This window comes from Sorex fumeus, unplaced genomic scaffold (genome assembly GCF_029834395.1).
Source record: "Sorex fumeus unplaced genomic scaffold, SorFum_2.1 ptg000086l, whole genome shotgun sequence".
Taxonomy (NCBI): domain Eukaryota; kingdom Metazoa; phylum Chordata; class Mammalia; order Eulipotyphla; family Soricidae; genus Sorex; species Sorex fumeus.
The window spans coordinates 33,600,809-33,628,126 of record NW_026606143.1 but is presented as its reverse complement, the minus strand read 5'-3'; the positions used below and the strand labels follow the sequence as shown (position 1 = coordinate 33,628,126).

Below are 27,318 nucleotides of genomic sequence, written 5' to 3'. Positions count from 1 at the left end.
GCAATAGATTCCTTTATGCCAATAATTACTCTGGTATTCATTAGAGATAACCATAACTTTCACTATAAACACAGACCCAGAGTAAAGGGCTGGAAAAAAATCATGGTCCCGGTCCTCCCGCTGTTCATCGATTTGCTCGAGCGGGCCCAGTAACATCTCCATTGTGAGACTTTGTTGTTACTGTGTTTGGCATATCGAATATGCCATGGGGAGCTTTCCAGGCTTTGCCCTGCAGGCGAGATACTCTTGGTAGCTTGCCAGGCTCTCCAAGAGGGGGGAGGAATCGAACTCGGGTCGGACACGTTGGCTGCGTGCAAGGCAAACGCCCTACCTGCTGTGCTATCGCTCCAGCCCAGAAAAAAATCATACAGGCAAATAGTCTGAAAACAAAGCTGGGAAGACCATCATTTTCTTAGAAAAATAAAATTCAAACTAAGGAAGGTAATTCAAACTAAAGAAGAAATAGGAATGTCACTGGAGAGATCAAAAAGATGGTAGGGTGCTTGCCTTGCATGTGACCAATGCTGGTTTGATCCCTGGAACTGGATATGGTTTCCCAAGCCCCACCAGGAGTGACCCCTGAGCACAGAGTCAGGAGTAAGCCCTGAGCATCACTGGGTGTACAGCCCCCATTTAAAAAGAAAGTAACAGGGAGCCGAAACAATAGTCCAGTGGGTAAGGCGTCTGCCTTGTGTGCAGCTGACCTTGGACCAATCCCCGGCATCCCATATGGTCCCCCAAGCACTGCCATGAGTGCAGAGCCAGGATTAGTCCCTGGGCATTGCCAGGTGTGACTCAAAAAGCATAAAATTAAATAAATAAAAATAAAAAATTAATAAACATAATGTATTAAGGGTTTAATACACACACACAAAAAAACAAACGCTTCTCAAAATATATGCATCAAAAAACGGGCAGCAAAGTTCAATAACTAAAAGACCAACTAATAGAAAAGTATGCATACAGCAGCACAATAACAGTAAGAACCTTTAACACCTCATTCTCATCGCTGGACAGATCAGCCAGACAGAAAATCAGTAAGGAAACAACACCTCTAAGTGAAGACTGGAAAAACCGGGATTAATAGACATGTGCAGAGCTCTCCACCCCCAGAAGTTGAATACACATTCTAATCCAGTACAACGTGTCACAAACCCAGTGTTCATAAAGTCATGAAAACAGAAATCCTGCAAAATATTATTATAAGGACAAGTAAAATCATATGACCATATCAATAAATGCAGAGGAAGCTTTTGACAAGATTCAACACCCATTCATGATAAAAAGTCTCACCAAAATGAGGACAGAATGAACTTATCTCAAAATAGTAAAGGCCATACACAACAAACCCACAAACAACATAATTCTCAACAGCAAAAAATTAAAAGTCCTGTTCTTAGGGTCAGGCGCAAGGCAAGGATGTCCACTTATACCACTATTTTTCAACACGGTTTTGGAAGTCCTAGATATAGGAAGTAGTTAAGAAAACTAAAATAGGGCTGAAGAGCCCCAATTAAAGAGCTGAGTGGATGTTGTGATGCAAGAAGGTGGGTTTGATCCCTGGAAGCACATAGCCCCCTAAGTACCATTAGGAACAACCTCCAAGCACTGAGCTGGGAGTAGACCCGAAGCACAGCTGGTTGGGGTCCAGAACCCCTTCGACAGTAAAATTCATAGGCAACCCTAAAGATTCCACCAACAAATCTTCTTGAAACAATAAACCAATACAGTAAAGTAGCAAGATGAAAAATCAATACAAAAAAATCTGATCCTGTCCTATATGCAAACAAGGAATACAATGTGTTGAAAAAAATAAAGTACCCAGGTACCACAAAAGAAGCGGGAGATGTATACATAGAAAACATCGAGTCAATAAAAGAATAAAAGAAATCAAAGAGGACACAAAACTATAGGAAAATACTACAAGTTCATGGTTAGGAAGAATATTGTTAAAATAACCATCTTACCCACACTGTTATACAAATTCAATGAATATTTCATTCAATATTCTGAATGAAAATTTTAATGTTATTCTTCCAGCATAAAGAACAAATATTTATTGGACCATTTTTAGTGGATTATTCATGACAAGGAATACAAAATTAATCATTTTGGTTCTGCTTTGGGGGCAAGGTTTGGGATTTGGGGTGAAAACATTCGAAATATGGTGGTAGAAAGGTGCAATGGTGGTGGGATTGGTGTTCAAATATTAAATGCAATGAATTATTGTAAACGACTTTATAAAAATAAAATAAAATTTTAAAAATTAATTTTTTAAAAACAAATACGGGGCTGGAGCAATAGCACAGCGGGTAGGGTGTTTGCCTTGCACATGGCCGACCCAGGTTCGATTCCCAGCATCCCATATGGTTCCCTGAGCACTGCCAGGACTAATTCCTGAGTGCAGAGCCAGGAGTAACCCCCATGCATCGCCAGGTGTGACCCAAAAAGCAAATAAAAAAAAAGAACAAATACTATTATACTATTAAAACTTGTATGGAACCAAAAACTGCCCAAAAAACAAAGCAATAATAAGGGGGGGAAAAGAAGTAATGCATTTACCCTGAATGTAAACTATACATAAAGTGATAGTAATCAAAGCCAGTGTGTACTGGAATAAAAACAGACTTTCAGAAAACAATGGAAATACCAGAAGTAAATCCTCAGATATATTTACAGATAATTTATTACAAGGATTTCTGGGAGCATTAAGTGAGGCAGGGAAAACCTCTTCAGCAAATGGTGCTGGGAAAACTGATTAGCCACATGTGAAAAAAAATTAATTGGAGTCTCATCTCTCACTACATGTAAAACTGAATTTAAAATGCACTGAAGACCTTGATATTAAAAATAAATCCACAACATACACTGAGAAAAACACTGACTGAACTTTTCATACTATATAGACTTCATAGGATCTTCTATGACTTGACTCCATTGGCATAGAAAAAAAAGCAAAATATACAAACTGAGCCACATCAAACTATTTGAAATAAATTTAAGATACAAATAAATGGAAAAATATCCCATGTTCCCAGACTGAAAGAGTCAGTGCTGTTAAGATGGTAAAGTCCCCAAGCTGATCTACAGATTAAACACGATTATTACATCACAGCTGGAGTCTTTGTAGAAGTTTATATGCTGATCCTAAAATCCATACAGAAATACAGGGGGGAAATAAATGAATTAGAATAGAATTCAAAGTACAAAATAAACCCATATAGTTATAGCCAAGTGATTTTTGACAAAGGAGCCAAGACAAGTCAAAAGGGAAAGAATAATTTTTTTCAATGTGTCAAGACAACTGGATATCCACATACAAAAAAATGAAAGTAGAAAAATATAGAAAAATTCAAAGTAGGGCAATGATCTAAATTTAAAAGCTATAACCATAAAATCCTTAGGAGAAAAATAGCACCAGTAAATCTTAGTTAAACTTGTTACAAGCGATTTTTTATCATAGCATACCAATAGTAAAAGAACAACAAAAAAAGAACATCAAAATCACAAACTTCTGTGCTTCAAAGAACACCATCAAAATAGTTAAAAGACCTACATGTTGGGAAAAAATATATGCAAATTATACATCTGATATGAAATAATATACACAACATACAAATAATTCTTGATATATTTGTTATATGTAATACATAATAAACATATCTCTACATAAAAAAAAAAGAACCCAGTTTTATGATGAGCAAAGGATTTGCACAGACATAGCACCAAAGTAAGTATCCAGACAGCTCCAAAATGTAAGACAGTTTGACTTATGATTTTTCGGCTTTATGATGATGCAAAAGCAATAAGCTTTCAGCAGAAACAGCACTTTGGCTTTTGATCTTTTCTGAGGCTAGCAGCACGCAGTATAAGACTTTCTCATGATGCTGGGGAGGGGCAGTAAGCCAAAGCTCCCAGCCAGCCATTATCACAAGTATAAACAATGTAATCATAGGCTAAGCTAGGATGTTTGGTAAAGTAGGTGTAGTAAATTCATTTTCAACTTATGATGGGCTTATCAGGATATAACCCCATCATAAGTTAAGGAAGATCTGTATAAACAGTGAATAAGCATATGGAAAAATGCTCAACATTAGCCATTAAGGAATGCAAATCAAACCATAATGAGCTATCTGCCTGGTTTTGATTCTCAAGATTTTTATGACTATACTAAGAAATTATTTTCCCATTTTCAATGAGTAACAACCCCCCCCCCACACACACACAATCATATATGTTTAATTTGTCCACTGTGACTAAATGTTTATTTTGACCGGGACTCAGGGCAAAACTCTGAATCACTCAAGATTCTCAAGTTAATTATAAGACTATAAAATAGAAGCATTTATAGTAGAAAAATGTACATTATCTCTTACCTGATTTATTTTTATCATGCTCTGCAGAAGAACTATGGTTATTACCTCTATATGAGCTAAAAGGTTGGCTACTCAAAAGATTATCACATTCCAGACTGTGGCAGAAGGTTTCAAGAAAGCGAAGAGCAAATGATGCACTGTTCACAGGAGGGAGCTGGACAGAGTGAGTCTCACCATCAAAAGAGGCTATTAGGCAAGAAAAAAATGTCAGAGTTGCATCATAAAAAAATAAGAATTATAAATTTGAGAGAAAATATTTGCATACCATACATATTTGTATACCATACAAAGGGCTGATATAAAAGTCCTATATAAAGATCCCAGATCTTTACACACAAAGTACTCTCAAAGTTCTATACACAAAGCACTCTCAATAACAGGAAAACAAGTAATCTTATCCAAAAAATGGGGAGACAGGACCAGATAGATAATATAGATAATACAGGGTTTTAAGGTGGTTGTCTTACATGTGGTCAACTCTAGTTCAATCCGTGGCACTCTATATGTTCCAAGCCAGTGCCAGAAGTGACCCGAGTAGAGTCAGGAGTAAGTACTTGTCACCCAAACCGCCTCCCAAAATGGGGACAGATGAACAGACATCCCCTCAAAGACATAATGATGGCCAACAAAAAAATTTATGATCACTGATTATCAGGGAAACGAGACTGAAATAACAATGAGATACCATCTCACACCCAAGAGAATGGTGTACATGAAAAGACGGGAAACGGGTCTGGAGCAATAGTACAGCGGGTAGGGCATTTGCCTTGCGCACAGTCAACCTGGGTTTGATTTCCAGCACCCCATATGGCATACAGTTCCCCAAGCACCGCCAGGAGTAATTCCTGAGTGCAAAGCCAGGAGTAATCCCTGTGTAACGTCAGGTGTGACACAAAAAGCCAAAAAGAAAAAAAAAGAATGGAAACAGTGCTGGAAGGGATTTGATAAAAAAGGAACTCTCATTAACTGTTGGTGAGGCTGTTTCAGAGGTCAGTCTCTCTGATTTGGAGAGTTTTTATATTATGAATTTAAAAAACCTTTCATATGACCCCAGCAATTCCATTCCTGGGCATCTACTGCAAGAACACAAAAACATAAATCCAAAAAGACATTATGTTCATTGTTGAACTAACTGCAATAAAAGATCTGGAAACCACCAAAATGTCCAACAGATGAGTCGATAAAAAAAAAACCTGTGGTATTCTGCACAATGAAATACTATACGGCATCATGGAAATAAAATTTTTCAGTTTGCCACAACCTGGATGGAACTGGAATTGAATAGAACTGGAGGGTGTCATGCTAAGTGAAGTCATAAAGAAAAAGAAAAATACCATATGATTCAATCATATGCAGAGTATAAGGAAACCAAAAAGGAATTAGACAATCCATAATGAAAACCCTGGTCAGAGCAATAGTAAAGTGGACAAGGCACTTGCCTTGCTGCTGCAGCCAACCCAGGTTGGATCTCTGGCACTATATCTGTCCCCCAAATCCTGCCAGTAGTGATCCCTGACTGAGTGCAGAGCCAGGAGTAAGCCCTGAACACAGTCAAGAATGGTCAAAAAACAAAACAAACCAACGAAACACCAAACAAACCCTGGGAAAACTGAGGAAGTTTGGGGGGAATCAGGGAGGTTGCAGATAGGAAAGGGACCATGAGTTAATGATGGCTGGATCCTGAAACATTGGTGGAAGGAATTGTGTAGTAAATTCAATAGTACTGCAAACTATGACACCCCAATAAAAAATATTTCAATAGTGGAAAAGTGAGAACTAGAAGTTTTTAAAAAGCTATCAATTCAGGAAATATATTTTAAGTCTGATTTGTGGTTTTGGCCATTATTTAAAGGAATACTCTTAAATCATCAAAGCTTATATCATTCAAATGTAACAGCCTGCATTGGTAAGTATATAACAAACATCCTCATTTTAAGATATTCATGAAGAAATCAGTAACAAAAACCCATAGCACTTCCTAACACTCCAAACATACCATGGGTCCAAACATAGTATCCTATCACACAATCACAAGAGCTAGCTGTATATTAACACATCACTTCTTTAATCACATTTTTCTTTAGAGCTTCTTATCGATCATTCCATTTTCCTGAACTAACCAATTATCAATCATTGTTCTTTTCCCAAGTGGGTTTAACATATTAAAAAATAGAGGTACCATTGAAATCAACTTACAGTATCATTTTGACATTATTCGCCTATTTTAAAAGTAAATGTTCCAAAAAAGGGTTAAAAGACCATAAAACATAATTATCAAAAGTATTCTATGATACTACATATAATAAAATGACAAATTACAAATAATATTGAGATACACATACAAATAATAAAATGCTTGCCTTCTCAAAAATGAACATTTCAGAAAATAAAAAACCCTGAATAAGTGATTAGATGAGCATACCAGTTATCACTTCTCCACCACGATGGTCTGGTTTAAGGAATCCAAAGACAGTCTTCTGTTGAAAGGCACAGTCCACACAGGCCTGCACGGTCCGCCGGAGCACCACATTCACAGGGCCCGGGCCAAAATGATCAGGCAGCTGCTGGATTTTTTTCTGATCCAGATGAGGGCCAGAATTTCCGTTTTTGTTTATGTATACACAGACTTGAGAAAAAATGTTTACATGATATAAGAATGAAATTGGTTAAAAAGGAACATACTTATATATGCTATGTAATCAATTACGACATCCACTAATCCCACTAGCCATATACTACGAAGAGAATCTAATTACGTTCAAAGTAATCAATTCTGCTTCAAAAAAATACATAAATGTAATTTTACATTTGCATAAAGATATTATAGCTAGAGAAAATGATTTTAATTTTATGAAAATAAATAATATTAACACATTTCATTTTCCAGAATTTTACCCAAATTGTTCAGAGCTATTCAGATTGCCACATTACATAAAATGGCATATGAATATTTTCACTTATTAACTGTACACACAGTACAAGAATAGTCCCTCAAAACCGATCATGTTAAAATAACTTATCAAAGACATGCTGAATTTGGATTCAGGAGTAGTGAACATTTATGTTAATTATTTTATTTTGATAATTTTACTGTGATTTGTCAAGAAAAGTAATTATTTTAGAAAATGTGTCCTTCAATATTTTGAGTTAAAAAATTGTCTGCCTGGGTTTGGACCACACTGCCCAGTGCTTGGGGCTCCCCCTAATTCCCCCTAATTCTCAGGGGTCACTCCTGGCAGTATTCCTGGGGCCATCCGCAGTCTTTGTGGCTAGAACCACGGTCTGTCATGTGAAAGACAAGCTCTTTTAACTCTTGTACTCTTTCTTGCCCTATTTTAAATTTTTTAATTAATTTTCTAATTAGTTACAGTAATTTGAAAATAAGTTTTCATTACTGAATTATCATCTCAAATGAGTTAAGTAACAGTGTCTACAACATATCTACTTTTAAGGTTTTATTAAGGTTTATATTTGCTGCCTGAAACAATTTTTGTTAGTGTTTCATATACACTTGTATGAGACAAAACAATGAAAACATATGTACGTACATAAGATGCATTTATATGAACAAAATATCTCTGATATGATTTCATTGTCTTAATAATTCAAATCCTCACTTCTTGATTCTTTTGTCAATGGAATGATCAAATCTAAAAACTTTGTATTCAGGGCCAGAGCTGTAGTACAGTGGTAGGGCATTTGCCTTGCATGTGGCTGACCCGGGTTTGATCCTCGGTATCCCATGTGGTCCTCTGAGCACCAACAGGAGTAATCCTGAGTGCTGAACCAGGAGTGGTCTTTGAGCATTACCAGATGTGACCCAAAAAGCAAATAAATAGATAAATAAAAAGTTTTGTATTCAGATCAAAAAAATAATAGCCTGCCTGAAATTTTCTTTCTTGTCCTTTTAAAAAAACCGTATAATAAAATTCTTATAAAATACATGATGAAATCCTTTAAAAAATTGATCATATTAGTAAGAAAAATTTTTTGGCCACATTCAGCAATGCTCAGGGCTTACTTCTGGCTCTGAGCTCAGGAATCAATCCTGCAAGTGCTTGAGGGACACGTGGGATGACGGAGATTGAACCTGGGTTGGCTGAGTGCAAGCAAGCACCCAAATTGCTGCATTACCAGTCTGGACCCAGTACAGTATTTTTTTTTCTTTTTAAAGAACTGTGATTTATAAAGTTATTGATAGTTGAGTTTTAGGCATGTAATATTTCAATATCAATTCCACCACCAGTGACAATCTTTTCTAAAATTAACTTTTGTTTTAGGAGAGAGAGAACAGAGGGGAATGCCCTGCCACAGAGACAGGGTGGGATGGGGGGATGGGGTGTGGGAGGGATACTGGGATCCGAAGTGGTGGGAAATGGGCACTGGTGGAGGGATAGGTGTTTGATCATTGTATAAGTGAAACCCAAGCACAAAAATGTGTAAGTCTGCAACTGTACCTCATGATGTCTCACTATTAAAAAAATTTATAATAAAAAAAATTAAAAAATAAAATTAACTTTTGTTTTGAGAAACAAGAGACAAAAAAAAACTTGTTTTGGGGGCCACATCTTGCGGTGGTAGGGGTTTACTCCTGGCTCTCCACTCAAAAATTGCCCCTGGCAGTGGTTAGGGGACCACATGAGATCTGGGGATTAAACCCAGGTCAGCTGCATGCACAGCTGTACTATCTTTCCAGTCCAAGAGCCAAAATTTTTATTTGTTTTAATTTCTTGCATTAATATTCCTCAATGACCTTCTTGGCCTGAATTTGTCATAGTACATAGCTACCACATGAATGTAGGCAATAACTTTGTGAACTTTCCCTTCTGTGAGCTGTAGAGACACCTGTCCATTCCCTTACTTTGCTTCGGCTAACAACCTGAACTAGACTGATTTGGTGTTCAGCGCAAAGAACCTTCACCACCTCGACAGACATAGGTTCATTGCCGTTATATGAAAGTACACAATAAAGGGGCAGGTGCATACTAGATTCATTAAATGGATTAATTTTCTTGTAAGGTAAAGGTAAAAGGTAAAGGCCCTCTCGTTGTTCATCGATTTGCTCGAGTGGGCCCAGTAACGTCTCCATTGGAGACTTTGTTGTTACTGTGTCTGGCATATCGAATACGTCACGGGGAGCTTGCCAGGCTCTGCCGCGCGGGCGAGATACTCTCGGTAGCTTGCCGGGCTCTCCGAGAGGGGTGGAGGAATCGAACTCGGGTCGGCCATGTTGGCTGCGTGCAAGGCAAACGCCCTACCACTGTGCTATTGCTCCAGCAATTTTCTTGTAAATTACCAATATTACACCTTCATTACATTTTCTAAAGTAGTGAAATTTATACATCTTAAGTTCTAATGACCTAGATATTAATTTTAAGAAAATTAAAAAATATTTCTAATATGCATACCAAGATTTGCTGCAGAATTATTAAAATAAACCTTTTCCTTAATATGAAAAAGACAAATCAGCTATAATCAAATGTGGTTTCCATAATTTTCTTCACTGAGCATCAATACCGGTCAATACTCAGTACAATTATGAGAGTACATTATTAACAAATATGAAACACACGGTCACTCTAAATCAAAAAGCACTTTATCCATTACTTACTTTGTGCCACAGGGCTGGAGCGATAGCACAGCGGGTAGGGCGTTCGCCTTACAAGCGGCCAACATGGCCGACCCGAGTTCGATTCCTCCGCCCCTCTCGGAGAGCCCGGCAAGCTACCGAGAGTATTCGATATGCCAGACACAGTAACAACAAAGTCTCCAATGGAGACGTTACTGGGCCCGCTCGAGCAAATCGACGATCAATGGGAGGGCCTTTACCTTTACCTTATCTTACTTTGTGCCATAATTTATATATATATATACAGTCTCCTTCCCTCTCAGAGAGCCCAGCAAGCTACCAAGTGTATCCCGCCTGCACGGCAGAGCCTGCCAAGCTCCCCGTGGCATATTCGATATGCCAAAACCAGTAACAACAAATCTCATAATGGAGATGTTACTGGTGCCCACTCAAGCAAATTGATGAACAATGGGAGGATAGTGCTACAATGCTACAGTCTATAGTTAGTACAATTAAAAACACTAATTTTCCTTTCATTATGTTGAAATATATAATAATTCAATTTTGTGGCAATAGTCAGGATAAGAACTCTGTCATGGGAATGAACAGCTGTTAAAATTTTAACTGGTGGTGCTGATGGCACAGAAAAGCTAAACAAGGACTCCAAGGTTCTATCTCCTTTGAATTATTTCATTTAGCTAGTCTTTCCTGCTAGTAAACTAAAAATCAAAAAAAATTAACTGTCAAAAAGATGTTACTATAAACATTCTTTTTTCAAGTTTTTGTGCCACACTGATCAGTAGCTACTTCTGGCTTACTGCCCAGGGGTCACTCCTGATGGTGCTCAGGGATCACGATCACAATCACGATCATCCTGTTGTTCGTCGATTGCCTGGAGCAGGCACCAGTAAAGTCTCCTTCATTCTAGCCCTGAGATTTTAAAAAGTGCTCAGGGAACCACATGCAATTCCAGGGCTCAAAACCAGGCCTTCTGCAAGCATAATATGCACCCAAGTCTGTTGAGCTATCTTGCTGGACTCTAAAATAAACACCTTTTAACGTGATTTCTTCCATTCATTTAATTTTTTAAATTTATTATTTATTGCTTTTTGGGTCACACCCGGCGATGCTCAGGGGTTACTCCTGGCTTTGCACTCAGGAATCACTCCTGGCGGTGCTTGGGGGACAATATGAGATGCTGGGAATCGAACCCGGGTTGGCCGCATGAAAGGCAAACGCCCTACCCGCTGTGCTATTGCTCCAGCCCCTCTTCCATTCATTTAAAAACTGAATTATTATTATTATTATTATTAGTCAGGAAAGAAAATTTGTGGCATAAATCCAGGAATCAGAAAATTATAAAGGAGAGAAAGCAGTATATTATGCTTTTCAAAATAGGGGAAAAAGAAATGTTCATGAAACTAGAACTAAAAGAACTTTTTAGCGTCGGTCTGTGTCATTTCATACTCTTCGTATATCAGGACATTCTTTAAAACATTTTTATTAGTGAAACACCATGAGGTACAGTTGTAGACTTAGAAATTTTTGTGCTTGGGTTTCAGTTATACAATGATCGAATACCCATCCCTCCACCAGTGCCCATTCTCCACCACCACTGATCCCAGTATCCCTCCCACCCCATCCCCCCCCCCATTCCACTCTGCCTCAAAAGACAGGGCATTCCCTTTTGTTTATCAGAGGACATTTTAAAGTCATGATGTCCTTTGACAGACAATAACGTCAAGATTTCAAAAGCTGAGCTGGAAAAAAAAAATAAAAGCTAAGCTGGATAAATAGTACAGGGGTTAAGACACTTGCTTGACTTGCACACAACTGATCCTGGTTCAAATTCCCTGTATTACATATGCTTCTCAAGCCTCAACAGCAGTGATCTCTGAGCACTTCTCCCAGAGTCAGGAATAAGCTCCGAGAATAGCAAGGTGTTAACCCAAAAATACAAAAGCAGAAAAAATATTTAATCATTGAATAGATTTATGAATTATGAAAATTTTTCAAATCTTACAAAGATGTAAAATACCTTAAAGGTATAAAATCTTCAAGTGCCTCATGTATTTAAACTATTTTTCCTTAATGAAACCATTAAATACTTTAATATAAAATTCTGGGGCTGGAGCAATAGAACAGAGGGTAGGGCGTTTGCCTTGCACGCAGCTGACCCAGGTTCTATTCCCAGCATCCCATATGGTCCCCCAAGCTTTGCCAGGAGTAATTCCTGAGTGCATGAGCCAGAAGTAACCCCTGTGAATCGCCAGGTGTGACCTAAAAAGAAAAACAATTCTAAAAGAGGGTCAGGGATATGGCCCCAGGAACAGAGTACATGCCTGGTATGTACATGGCTCTGAGTTTGAGCTCCAGAACTTCATACCACCTTCCCATATTACCAGGAACGGCACTAGTGGGGTTCCAAGTGCCAATGAGTTTGAATAAATACCAGATGGGTCACTAGAAAAGAAAAACGCTGAAAAGAAAAATATATTATCTTCTTTCCACTTATTTGTAATTCCCAGGACTTCAAACGCCTTGAAAATAATAAAAACAAAAGATGATTAACTTTATACTTCTTAAAAAATACTAATTTACCTGTCGACATCACTATTTTAGAAGGAATGGAATCATCATTTGAATTCCCATAGTCTCTCATTAGCACATTTATAGAAGCTGAAGAGGTGGAACAAAGGGAAGACTTTTCCTGTTTTAAAAAAAATCACAAGTATATATCACTCTTCAAAAAAATTCCTTAAGAAGGAAGCTGAATAATCATCAACATTTCTGATTCACAAATAATCAGATTCTGCCTTTAGTTAAGCACTCATTCATCTGGTATTTACTACATATAGCCTGGATTTTCTGGATATAACGTATGATAATAAAATTAGAAGCTGCTTGCTTAAAGTCAAAATAAAATTATGCTGATTGTATATAAGAATCAAGTGTTGGGGCCAGGGCAATTAGTAGAGTGGGTAGGCCACTTGCCTTGCATGCAGCCAATCCAGGTTTGATACCTGGCACCACATGTGGTCCCCAGCCCGTCAAAACTGATTTCTGAGCGCAGAGTCAGGAATAACACCCGAGCACCGCAGTTGTATGATCCAAAAAAACAAAGAAACAAAGAAACAAACCAAATGTCTTGTGGGCACTATTAAACACCACTGGTGTTTCATTTATATCAACTCAGGATATTTTTTTTTTGGAACTACAAGCCAACGCAGTTCTCCAATACCACAGAAGAGACTTTTGTGTCTGTAAGTAATAATGGGAGATATATAAGGACAGGGGAAAAGTAGGGAAAAAACCCAAAATAATCACAAAATAATTAAGTGTGCAGCGGTGGCGGTTCTCTCTTGCCCGCCACGTGCATTCGGTGGCCAAGAGCCGCTTCTCCCACCCCGGCCTGCAGCCGCCGCCAGCAGACGCATGACGGAGGGAACAGGCCACAGAGCTGGTTGGTGATCAGCTGCTGTTTATTCCCTTCTCCCACGCGCCTGTTCCTGTCTCACTAAGCGCCCCATTCCAGTCTCACCCTGCCCCTCATTCCTGTCTCCTCCTTTACCCGATGCTAGAGTCTCTCCGCACTCCGTCTACCGCCTTTGTCTCACGCCCGACCTCCAAGCATTGGGGACAGCAACTCCATCCAGGTGAGGCAGCAGAACCAACATAAGAAAGCCCAACGGGGGGTAGGGCGTTTGCCTCGCACAAGGCCGACCCGGGTTCGATTCCTAGTATCCCATATGGTCTCCTGAGCACCACTAGGAGTTAATTCCTCAGTGCAAAGCCAGGAGTAACCCCTGAGCATCGCTTGGTGGGACCCAAAAAGCAAAATAAAAACAACAACCGAAAAACACAAGAGAGCCCTTCCTTCTAGGGGCTCTTCTAAGATAACACAAAGAGCTCCTGGAAGCCTACAAGACTATACTATACGCTTTCACTCTTAAAGAATATTGTTGCTAGACAAAGAATTTTCTGCAGCACCCCTCACTCCTGCAGGTGTCCCACCCCTGCCCACCCACGACCAAGTCTGCCTGATACCCTTTATTCTCCAGGGTTTTCAGGGTCTTCAGGGAGATGCCCTTTCTATCATCTCCAGCTTTTAGTGTTGTTTTCCTTGAAAATGTCTCACTTTAGCATTCTTAAGGGTTTTTTTCTCTTGGTCTATTTTCTGTTGTGAATCCCCTCAGCAGTCCTCAGGGAGTGTCCATGTCGGCCACGTGCTTCTAGGTATGGGAGCTGAGGCCCTTAGAGCTTTCTCCCCGAGCTACACCGATCACATTCAAACCTGCCCCCTACACAACTAAGGTAGAATTGATGTATAATAAAATTCACTTCAAAATGATTTTAACATACACTGAGTTTTAAATAAACTGGTCTGAACAAAAGTACACCCACCCAAGTACTTTCACCATGGTTTTAGAGAAGTTAACACTGTTTTACGTTTACCCAGTAAAAGAAATATATCAATGACTGCATATGCCTTCAAGCCTCTTTTATACATTTAAAGACATTCCCAAATGGCCTCATCACACTCTTAGAAAATTTCTAGACAATACATTACAAGTAATAAGGTAATACAGAGATCTATAACACAAAGTAGTACACAAGATAACCGACCTTCTTCCCTGCAATCGGGCCTCTTTTCCTTGGTGCAGGAATTTTAGCAGAATTTCCCCTTTTGGAGACTGAAGGACCAGACGTTTTAATTCGACCTGATCGCTTGACCTGCTGTGTGGGTAATATTACAGCAGTTTTCTGTGACGTCTGCATTGAACGCTGAGTTGCTTTGGAAGAGCAAGACTGTGCTTTGGCTGTATTCTTTGAAGTAGAAACTAAGAGAGAACGCAATGCAAAAATGAAATTAAAATTTAAAAAAACTTACATAATTAAGGCAGTCTTGAGTCTCTGACACTGGTGGTTGAGTATACAGTTGGAATGCTACATGACTGAAACTATTATTAACAGTATTGTAAGTCATAGTACCTCAATAAAATTTTGGAAGGAAAGTATTATCTTCTTGGGGCTGGAGCGATAGCACAGCGGGTAGGGCATTTGTTTTGCACGTGGCCGACCCAGGTTCGATTCCCAGCATCCCACATGGTTCCCCGAGCACTGCCAGGAATACTTCCTGAGTGCAAAGCCAGGAGTAACCCGAGCATCGCCGGGTGTGACCCCCCCCCCAAAAAAAAGCAAAAAAATGAAAAAGAAAAAGGAAGAAAGTATTATCTTCTTATGCCTCAAATGGGCTGGAGCGATAGCACAGTCGGTAGGGCGTTTGCCTTGCACGCAGCCAACCCAGGTTCAATTCCTACGCCCCTCTCGGAGACCCCAGTAAGCTACCAAGAGTATCCCGCCCGCAGGGCAGAGCCTGGCAAGCTCCCCATGGCGTATTCATTATGCCAAAAACAGTAACAAGTCTCACAATGGAGACGTTACTGGTGCCCACTAGAGCAAATGGATGAACAATGGGAGGATAGTGCTATAATGCATGCCTCAAATAAGCTTAACTCGATCTTTAAACATAATCCTCAAGATTATTTATCGAAAACTATTCAAAATGAAGGTACCATTTAAAATGAAGCTTAAGTATTTAAGGTATTAGACTATCAAGAAACAGTTTAATTCTTCAGAAAAAGAGGCTTTTAGAGAAGAACTTTGAATTCGACGCAGTGAAAATTCTTTTGTCTTCTCATATTTGTAGTCATGATTACAGGACAAGCCTTCTTTCCAAAAATACTAATTACTCCATATGTAGAAATCATTTTGCCCATCATTATAGAAAACTCGCAAAGCACCTACTGATGGTGCCATCTTCCAGTGGCCAGGGAAATCACCCATGCCTCATTTTCTCAGTAGCTAAAGCATATTCTATTACTGTATATAAACAACAAACAACAAAACTTCATATACTGCAATGCAGATTTCAAGTCAATGTAATGGATCTACCACTATCACACCCAAGTAGATTTGTGTCTAGGTGTTCTTTGGTAGTCCAATCTAGGCAATTTTTTGGTTTCTGTTTGGGGGCCACACCATGCTCCAGGATTACTCCTGACTCTGTGCTCATGGCTCAGTCCTGATGCTGTTGGTGGTAGAGCGGGGCCACATGTGCATAAGCAGCGCCGGGATGTGCAAGAAAAGAGCCTTAACCCTGTGCCATCTGATCTCTCTGGCCAAACAGTTTTAATATTTCAAATAAAAGTTACATGACAGGTTACTTTTTTGCTTATTTACAATTAAACAGACATTTAGTATTACTCATTTAACAATTTCATTAATATAAAACTATTTTTAAGAAGTACTAATGTTAAATAAAATTTCTTCATAAGATTCATGTACGATATTTCTATATCTGGGGGGGGGCAGAGAGATAGTACAGTGGGCAGAACGCTTGCCTTGCATGTGACAAGCCTGAGTTTGATCCCCAGCACCCCATATAGTCCCCCATACCTGGCCAGGAGTGATCCCTTAGAGCTGAGCCAGAAACCCTGAGGATAGCTGGGTGTGGCCCCAAAGCTGTGTATCTAATACATGTAAAATATATGTATACTTATATATATGCAAAAAGTAACTACTTTTATTTTTACACTTTAATGTTTTACATTTCATTTTTATAAGACTTCATTTTACAATTGAAACCCACTGCTTTGCACCTTCCGCCTTCCAACATTCTGACCTTTCATCGAGAATATCACATCTTCCCTCTTGCCCAGAGGTTTCCAAATTTATTTCATTTACTATCCCCTTTTCAGAAAAAAATTAACACCCCAAACCCACAAAGCTAGCTTCTGTAAGTAAATGAACAGAGAATGCATCCCATAATTGCACCAAGGTGGGTGGGTTGCCCTTCCTCCAGAAGACCTACAGGATGGCATCACTCACTTTAGGAAACAAAGTTCTAGTCTTTTTATGTTATTTTTATGTACTTACCAAGCCCTGGGTATGATACCAAGTCCTATTTTTTTTTCAAAAAAAATAAGGAATTAAAGAAGGAACATTGGGATGAAAATGGCTCAGTGGTAGAGCACTTGTCCTGCGTGTGAAGCCTGGATTCTATCCCCAACACTTTACAGCCCCCAAACACTGATGGGTGGGTGTCTATAACAAATAAAATAACAAACCGAAAAAAATTAAGGAATGTGGTCTCTGTCTCACATTCTTCTTAGTTCTTTTGTCTTCTTGGTTTGTTTAGAAATACAAAAACCATTCCAAGTTCTATGGTTCATGTGTGATATAGCTAGATAGGACATTTGGGTTACATTTTGTGAGCTACTGCTTATAGTATGGTACAGCAGTATCTAACACATTAGGGTATGACATGGGTTTGTATAAAACCCATACTAACTTCAATTAGGATATCATTGCTGCAACTCACCAATTTCAAGTATGTTTCCAAAGCAGAACATTTTGTGTGTGTTACACGCAATCATGTCATTTATTTTCACTTAGTTTCCTCATGTAAAATTTGAGAATACACATTTTTAAACAATAGCGTACATGAAGTGAGCACTAAAAGCCAACCAATACAATGGTACAATATCAATGTTGAGCACTATTATTTCCTTTGATCAGCTGTTTGCTTTGCTTTATTCTACTTTAGTTTGAATTTGAATTAATTATATTAATCATATGTCTTGCACTAGAAAATTTAATGGATCTGACTACGAAAATACTGTAATAGAAGGTGAAGAAAAAAGTAGTTAATAGAAACAAGATCAGAATTTATAAATTCATGCTTTCAACGAATAAATGTATATTTTCACTGAAGAGAACAAAGACAAAACCAGAAGTTATTGTTCTGACATTTCGTAATGATGTAAGAATACACAACTTGCATACAAAAGGATGCCTCCACCTTTTAAGCATGCTTCTACTTTAGCAATTAGCGATCCATAAAAGTGTGTCACTGCCCTATCTCTGCACAACTGGTAAGAAGACAACACCCATTGACCAGTCGTGGTCATTTTGTGCCTCTCCCACAAAGCAGAACATTTTTGAAAAGTTCCCATTTCCCTCTCATCCTACTCCATTCAGCAAACGATTTAATCTGAATATCATAGGAAGATTAAAGTGATCATAAGCATACCATTTTCATTTCCATCCATTTTCATCTCTTATCAAAAGAAAAGTTTTTTCACTATTCTTCTAAGCCCAATCTTCATTTACTTATATCCTAATAACGATCTTCTTTAGATCTTCTGGGCATTACAGTTTTAATGATCTTACTCTCCATGGTATTTAATCACTTGATCTCCAACTCTTTACTTGCTCTTATGACCCTCATACATCCCTTATTTGAAGTTATTGTCACTAGTTTCTGGTATGTCCTCAAGCCTTATATAAATCTTACTTTAATCATTAGCAAAACACAAAGACAACTCCCCTACACTTGCTCTTTCAATTTCCTTCTTTTTATGACATCCTTAGCCTCATTAATAAACAAGCTTTTCTCTTCTTGTATTTTAAATAAATTCTTTTCAAGGTTAAAATTACTTCTTCCTAATTATTAAATTCAAATAAACCTTTCATTCTCTTGCTTAATCTATTTAATCTTCAAATGTGTGAATCTCACTCCAGATTACATGGCATTAACGAAAGGAAATACATTGGAGTTCAGGACCCGATTTTAGATTCTTGTTTTTGACACAACCTATAAATAAGTATAGGAGGTCCTCAAAAACTACTAAGTGAATGAAAAATAAAAATAATTACTAAGTATATAAAATTTTTCATCCTGCAAGTCAATGTTGTACCTCCAATATTTTATATACAATAATCTTTACAAATAGGGCGAAAGTTATTCTACACAGGCATTTTATTCTATTTTCATAAAAAGACATATACAACTTTTAGATTATCATACCGGAACATCTCAAATAACATTGGAAACGGCCATGCAGGTTTACTGGCAGTGACCTTTCGTTTCCTCACAAATAAAACACAGTTAATTAGGGCTGGAGAGATAGCACAGCGGGTAGGGCATTTGCCTTGCACGCAGCCGACCCAGGTTAAACTCCCAGCATCCCATATGGTCCCCTGAGCACCGCCAGGAGTAACTCCTGAGTGCAGAGCCAGGAGAAACCCCTGTGCATCGCCAGGTGTGACCCAAAAAGCAAAAAAAACACACAGTTTATTAATCTGCAGTTCGGCATCTAGCAGTACTGGAAGCGCAAAGTGAATCCCCTCAGTGTCACAGCAGAAACCTTTCAAAAAAGCCCACAAGGTAGAACGTAATGGTAAAAGTACCTCTACGGCCTAAATGACTGACAGAGACATATGGCATCTACTTCTATTCTTAGTAGCTGGGGCACAGTCTGTCCTATCTGTCAGACATCCCCACCCCATACCTCTATCCAGCCTCCCTAAGGTCTCTGATTATTACTCTTCCTTTAATCAATGCCCACGGGTTTCTTTGCTGTACGGCTTTTTTCCTTCTTATCTCCGACTTTCCTCCGGTGCTCAAAACAAGCACAAGAGTCCTCTCAAACAACCCACGTCCACTTTAAAAGAGTTTACAACTAAATCACAAGGAAAAAGAATGACAAACGCTGTTGAAATTACAAAGAAAAACAAATTCTCTGATTTTTAGTGGTAACTGTCCTGACTTCCATGGAAATCAAAGTTGTCTTTTTCACATTTGAACCCTTGTTGGAGCTTGTGCCGAGTTACCTACCTAGAAAGCAGCTCCTACAGAAAGCAGAGCCCTGTGCCCCGCACTCCTCTACCATCCTTTCCGGCTCCTTAATGACCTCACCTTCAAGAATCACAATTTTACATATTTTTATAAAAATCCTTAATCATACAATAAAAATAGCTCCTTTGCAAAAAAAATAATCATTCACTCAGAAAAATTAAGGTCTTACTAATAAAAGCTTGCTTTTGGTGTCTGACAGAGCATGTCCACTTTCTTTCTATAGCTTTTCCAGAATCTTTCATGAATTATGTCAGAACAAGTACACCAAAACCAAGTATGCGGAAAGAATCTTCACTTCCCTCTTCCCCATTTCAAAATAAGGCTTGGAGATGTAAGTTAAATAGATTGAAAAGAAGAGATGTTTCATGTACTTTTTAAAAATAACCTTACCTTGCATATTCTATCTGAATATTACAGAATACTTGTAAAAATATTACTGAGAGGGAGCTGGAGTGATAGCACAGTGGGTAGGGCTTTTGCCTTGCACGCAGCCGACCCGGGTTCAATCCCCGGCATCCCATATGGTCCCCCAAGCACTGCCATGAGTAATTCCTGAGTGCAAAGCCAGGAGTAACCCCTGAGCATTGCTGGGTGTGACCCAAAAAAGAAAAAAATAAATAAATAAAATAAATTTTAAAAAAAAATTACTGAGAAAAATTTCCCAAACTCAATCGAAAAAAATAAAAGGAGAGCTCCTAACTTAAAAACATAAACATTTAGTTACAGTTGTCTGTCTGTATACCTATATGACAGTGCCTTTTTTTCTTGGAATACATGCTAAACTAAAACAAGAAAACGTAGGGGCCCTGAGGTTGGCTCAGTGGCTAAAAGTGCCACCTGGAAGCATGAGGACAAGTTCTATTCTTGGTCACACACACACACACACACACGAAGCAGAACCCTACCAGCTTAGTGTCTGCAAACCTCAGTGTTACAACAGCGTCTGTGATATCCAGGACACAAATGTCACGTGTGAGCACCACAATTAAAGTGTGTGAATTCTGATGAGCAACAAAGTATGAACCCTAGCAAACACAAGTGTATGCCACAACAACCCCTGTGAACACTACAAACAAAATGTGTGCTAGCACAACAACTCAATGAGTGTAACCCCCAGGAAGCACCACCATTGAAACTGTGCCAAATCTCTGGTAAACACTGCAATCAAATGTACAACCCCTAGCAAGCATCATAACCGAGGGTGTGGGAACTATAACCAAGCCTTGGTGCAACCCCTGCTCATCACAACAATGAAAGTGAAGGGAAAGGGGCTGGAGAGACAGTAGTCAGGGTAGGGCGCTGGTCTTTCATGCAGCTAAGCTGCCTTTGATCCCCAGCACCCATGTGGTTCCCTGAGCTATGCCAGGAGTGATCTTGAGCACGGAGCCCAGAGCAGCTGGGTGTGAATCAAACACCACCTTCTGCCCACCCCCTCAAAAAAAGGCGGCAAGGAGGAAAAATTAAAATGTACATTTAAAATAAAATAAACTGGGCAGGAGCGAGAGTAGAGGGGGTAGGGTGCTTGTCTCACAGGTAGCTGACCAGGCTTCGATCCCCTTTACCACATACGGTCTTTGGAGCCCACCGGAGGGATCCTTGAATGCAGAGCCAGGAATGAGCCCCAAGCACTGCAGGGTTTAGTACAAAAAACAAATGAAAAAACTCAAATAAAATATGGTTTATTTGCAAGAATAAAAAAAAATCTACTTGAAGTCTGATTATCTTAAATGGGATTTATAAAATACCTCTGTGGTAGTTATGCTAGATTTTTAATAAATTCTACCCAATACCTAATACTGTTCCTTAAAATATCTAATTTAATCAAATATGCATTTTTTAACATATCTTTCATAAGTAATCCGCCTGAGAAGGAAATCACTAAAATGAAAGAATAAGTTAGAAATCACAACTAAAATTTAGGAGGGTTTTATAAATTATACTACAATTAAAAACTAATTTCGAAGAGCTTTAAGAATCTTGTTTTAAAAAATATACTGATTTTCTATTTGCAGATCACAGATGCTTCATGAAACAGGAAAACTTATTTATTTTCAACTGCTAATCATATCTGCTCATTTTAAAAGAAATCAAGATTTTAGCCACAATGACATTATTAAAAATGAAAATTCCGATCTTTGAAGCCTTAAGCATAAGAGAAAGAACACATGGAGAGTGCGGGATCCCGGAGGAAAAAAAAAAAGAAAAAACAGGTTCCAAAAAGAGCCAAGTTCACCCGCAAGTTCCAGATGGAGTAGGTGCCGCATCTCGCCTCCCCCAGATGGAACCCCGGTGACCAGAAGCCTCTACAAACACAGCTCGAGTATGCGGGAACGAGGACTTTTTCTCAAATCTGCCGAACTACACCTCCCAGGTAACCTCTGATTCCGGAAGTCATGCCCACAGCCCGCCCCCCAGCGCCATCTTTGAAGCCTTAAGCATAAGAGAAAGAACACATGGAGAGTGCGGGATCCCGGAGGAAAAAAAAAAAGAAAAAACAGGTTCCAAAAAGAGCCAAGTTCACCCGCAAGTTCCAGATGGAGTAGGCGCCGCATCTCGCCTCCCCCAGATGGAACCCCGGTGACCAGAAGCCTCTACAAACACAGCTCGAGTATGCGGGAACGAGGACTTTTTCTCAAATCTGCCGAACTACACCTCCCAGGTAACCTCTGATTCCGGAAGTCATGCCCACAGCCCGCCCCCCAGCGCCATCTTTGAAGCCTTAAGCATAAGAGAAAGAACACATGGAGAGTGCGGGATCCCGGAGGAAAAAAAAAAAGAAAAAACAGGTTCCAAAAAGAGCCAAGTTCACCCGCAAGTTCCAGATGGAGTAGGCGCCGCATCTCGCCTCCCCCAGATGGAACCTCGGTGACCAGAAGCCTCTACAAACACAGCTCGAGTATGCGGGAACGAGGACTTTTTCTCAAAACCGCGCGGCCGCGTCTCTATATACAAAGTGATCAATGAGAAGTAAACCACCCAATCTTTCTCCCTGAAAGTCAGAGTTAAGTTTGGAGCACGGCCACAGCCCCAGAAACACAAGGACTTAATGCAGAACCCAGCAGCTTAGAGCAGAAAAGTGAAAGGACTATGCGTTAATCCAGGCCATCAAGTCTGCCGGAGGGGAAAGGGTGTTGCCCCATTCGCCCTCTCTTCTCTGGAAAGAAGGATGGCGGCCGCATGGGAGCCTTGTGGACAGCAGGTATGAGCCGGGGGTGTGGGGGCGACTAAAACCTCATGGGAAGGGGGGCGTTCCGGTCCGTCCTTCACGCCCTACCGAGGCCACCAGTTGCCCCCCACGAGCGGCTCTCCAGCACGGCCACAGCCCCAGAAGCACAAGGGCTTAATGCAGAACCCAGCAGCTTGGAGCAGAAAAGTGAAAGGACTATGCGTTAATCCAGGCAATCATTTCTGCCCAGAGGGGAAAGGGTGTTGCTCCCTTCCGCCCTCCTCCCTCTGGAAAGAAAGATGGCGGCCACATGGGAGCCTTGTGGACAGCAGGTATGAGCCGGGGGTGTGGGGGCGACTAAAACCTCATGGGAAGGGGGGCGTTCCGGTCCGTCCTTCACGCCCTACCGAGGTCACCAGTCACCCCCCACGAGCGGCTCTCCAGCACAGCCACGGCCCCAGAAGCACAAGGACTTAATGCAGAACCCAGCAGCTTGGAGCAGAAAAGTGAACGGACTATGCATTGACCCAGGCCATCAAGTCTGTCGGAGGGGAAAGGGTGTTGCCCCATTCGCCCTCTCCTCTCTGGAAAGAAAGATGGCGGCCACATGGGAGCCTTGTGGACAGCAGGTATGAGCCGGGGGTGTGGGGGCGACTAAAACCTCATGGGAAGGGGGGCGTTCCGGTCCGTCCTTCACGCCCTACCGAGGTCACCAGTTGCCCCCCACGAGCGGCTCTCCAGCACGGCCACAGCCCCAGAAGCACAAGGGCTTAATGCAGAACCCAGCAGCTTGGAGCAGAAAAGTGAAAGGACTATGCGTTAATCCAGGCAATCATTTCTGCCCAGAGGGGAAAGGGTGTTGCTCCCTTCCGCCCTCCTCCCTCTGGAAAGAAAGATGGCGGCCACATGGGAGCCTTGTGGACAGCAGGTATGAGCCGGGGGTGTGGGGGCGACTAAAACTTCATGGGAAGGGGGGCGTTCCGGTCCGTCCTTCACGCCCTACCGAGGTCACCAGTTGCCCCCCACGAGCGGCTCTCCAGCACAGCCACGGCCCCAGAAGCACAAGGACTTAATGCAGAACCCAGCAGCTTGGAGCAGAAAAGTGAATGGACTATGCGTTGATCCAGCCCATCAAGTCTGCCGGAGGGGAAAGGGTGTTGCCCCATTCGCCCTCTCCTCTCTGGAAAGAAAGATGGCGGCCACATGGGAGCCTTGTGGACAGCAGGTATGAGCCGGGAGTGTGGGGGCGACTAAAACCTCATGGGAAGGGGGGCGTTTCGCTCCGCCCTTCACGCCCTACCGAGGCCACCAGTTGCCCCCCACGAGCGGCTCTCCAGCACGGCCACGACTCCAGAACACAGAAACCAATTTCTTAACTATCTGACTTTCAGTAGAAATACTTCCAGGGTCAATAAGTAAAATAGCAGAAATCCAAAACCAACATTTAATTCTTGAACCCAGCTGGAGAAAGCAAATCACTTCACAATGCTTTTTCAGCATGTCTGATTTGGGGGGGGGGTAAACTCTAAATAATAGTGGTGAATCTTTTATTGAAACAATCTAATCAAAGCGGATAGAGTGTTAACTAGAATTCATCTGCCTCACAGGGACGGGGAGGGGTGGGGGGTGGGGTTTTATTGGGGTTCTTCATGGGAAAAAATAAGTATTGGTAAAGGGAAATGTGTTTGATATTTGCATGACTGAGACATAAACCTGAAAGCTTTGTAACCTTTCCCACAGTGATTCAATAAATAAATAAATAAAAAAAAAAAAAAATGAAAATTCCATGGCCTTTAGTATTTTCACAAGAAAAGTTCACCTGCAAAGAAGTAACTTCAGTGGTTTAGGGCCAACCCAAAATTCATCTAACAATACTGAGCTTTAAAAAATGCTCAAAATATTAAATCACAGCACCCTTTCTTTATTGAGTGACTTCTACACACTTTCTTTACGCTATTTAAAAAAACTATAACATTCAGTGCTATGATTCCCCAATAACTAAATGTATTGATAATATTTCATTAGGAAGAGGTTACCAAATTCATATACCATAAAAATACTTTCAATAAGTCACATGTAAAACCAGTGAAAAATCATGTCATATTCTTCAAATGCACAGAAAAAAATTGGCAACTTTTTATCACAAGTTAGAGGCTTAAATGAAAAGTCTGACAATAAGAACCTTCCTTTTTAATTTTAAATCGCTTTTATGGTTGAAATAATTGCCCTGAACTATCAAATGATTTTTAGGAGTGACTGATCAAACCACAGTGCCAACGATATTTTCAAAAAGCAAGATTTGAATAGAGGATTTTGGGGGGCAATAACAGGAATCACTGGGATATTTAGTATACAAAGCTAACAAAGCAGACAATGACTTTCTTTAGCCACAGTTCAACAACAATGTAAAGGAACTTGATGGTAATTCCTACCTTTAGAAATACTCCTGAGGAAGAAGTTGTTGCAGTGTTTACCATGAAGGTGATCCAGGTTCCACTTGGTACTCTTCCTCCTTTACCAGAAATAAAACTGCTTTTCTACAGAAGGCGAGTCAACAACAAAGCCCACGTTGCCAGCGCAAGCCTGACTATCCAGCAAATGGGGATGAAGCTATTTGCATTTGTTGGCTTAAGGGGGGTGAGGAGTGGGAGGAGGGGACTCAGAAGACTGCTAAAGTAATTCACACATTGTCTGTGAGCTGTATAGACTGCCATCATCAGTCACCTGCTCAAACTTCCTTCACTAGCGCCTTCAGAGGAGAACCAAAGATCACCCTAGGTCAGAGAATCTGGAAAGAAATGAGAAGTCATGCAAATTCTAACTGCAATCTATTGCATCTATAGACAAAGTTATCCTCACTGGACCGCATGTCCTAAAAATGAAGACGTTTTAATAGTCTCCAGAGAACTTGTTAAAATATATCATAGAACAGAAACAAGAAAGAAGCTCCAGATCTACTTGCAATTATTGTAGTACTTAGCTGAAATACTTAAAATCAAGGAAAGATACTTGGTAGGTTTTTAAAAAAAAATACTTCTTTGCATCACAATAGTCCTCTCATTTGCACAAGCAAAACATTTGTTCCAAGCTGTTCATATGAAAATGAAGTTCCAAGGCTTCTGAGTAAATAATTTGGGTTGGTAGCATTTCTATTTCATTTATACCTACCAAAAAGGAGTATTAAACATGCTAAGTATATTGATCCATATTTTAATATAAGCTACGTTAAAGGAAAAGACCTAAACAAATATGTGTTTATTCAAAAAAAAAAGGCTGGTATACCTTCAACTTTTCAGTCTTAATTACATGTACCTCTGTATTTTTGACGCACTAAAATATATGGAAAGGAAAAGTGCTGTTGGTGGTTTGAAACTGCACAGTCATATAAAAAGAGGTGAGGTGAGACAGATAGTACAGTGGGTAAGGGACTGGCTTTTCACGCAACCAACCCTGGTTTGATCACTGGCATCCCACGTGGTCTCCTAAGCACCACCAGGAGTGATTCTCAAGCAAAGAGCCAGGAGTAAGTCCTGAGCACCCATGGGTGTGACCCAAAACAAGCAAAAAAAAAACTATGAATTCTAAATTTCTAAATTTAGGAGTGGTAAAGCACAAGTTACAGAAACTGCATAAGCCTCTGCATATGTCTGAACAAAATGCAAAGGCAGGCACAATTTCTGATTTTTCATTTTTGCCCCCTTTCCTTTCCTTTGCTACTGTTACTGTGATGACCACCGGTTGCAGACAATTTTAGTTTCTGAACTTGCACATGAGCTCATTGGGGGGAGGGGAGGTCATACACATTTGGGTGTGGTGCTTACACACTTTCTGGTTTAGTGCTTGCAGGGAAGAGGTTGCTGTGGTGCTCATGGCCCTGGTTGCAGCACTCAGACATCTTCTTACAAGACTGAAATTGTTCAAAAGGATAGTGTTACACAGGAAGATGTTTACAAAATAATTTTGTATATTTTATTTTAATTTATTTATACTACATATCTAATAGATACATACTCATAATATTTTACATATTAAGAAAATATTTACTGCATAAAATGACCAGTTAAAATTTTAAAAGATCAAAGTTTAAATTTTAGAGCTGAGAGATAGCTCAAAGAGTTGGAATAGGGGGCTGGAGTGATAGCACAGCGGGTAGGGCATTTGCCTTGTATGCGGCAGGCCTGGGTTGAATCTCCAGCATCCCATATGGTCCCCTGAGCACTGCCAGGAGTAATTCCTGAGTGCAAAGCCAGGAGTAACCCCTGAGCATCGCCAGGTGTGACCCAAAAAGAAAAAAAAATTGTTTCCTTTCTGTGCCCCTTGGTTCTACTGGTATAGACAAAGAGAAATTCTTCTATATCCTTGAGACTCTGCAACTTTATACTCAAAGAATCTGGACATTTGCTGCCCTTCTTCCAGATGTGTATGGTCACAACTCCTTAAAGAAACAGACTACAAGATGACACTCTAAACCAGCATGGGTCATTAATTCACAACCAATGATGCA

At 40.1% G+C, this 27,318-nt stretch overlaps 1 protein-coding gene across 1 annotated transcript in view; it reads right to left on the bottom strand.

Annotated features, from left to right (window-relative positions):
* Positions 1-27,318, bottom strand: part of SCML2 (Scm polycomb group protein like 2) — a 92,156-nt gene that overhangs the window by 10,946 nt on the left and 53,892 nt on the right. The window contains exons 8-11 of the mRNA XM_056131193.1: positions 14,572-14,786; positions 12,547-12,655; positions 6,799-7,002; positions 4,377-4,562 (exon numbers count right to left, since the gene is read on the bottom strand). Of these exons, the coding sequence (XP_055987168.1) occupies positions 4,377-4,562; positions 6,799-7,002; positions 12,547-12,655; positions 14,572-14,786 (714 nt within the window). The remainder of the gene's footprint in view (positions 1-4,376; positions 4,563-6,798; positions 7,003-12,546; positions 12,656-14,571; positions 14,787-27,318) is intronic.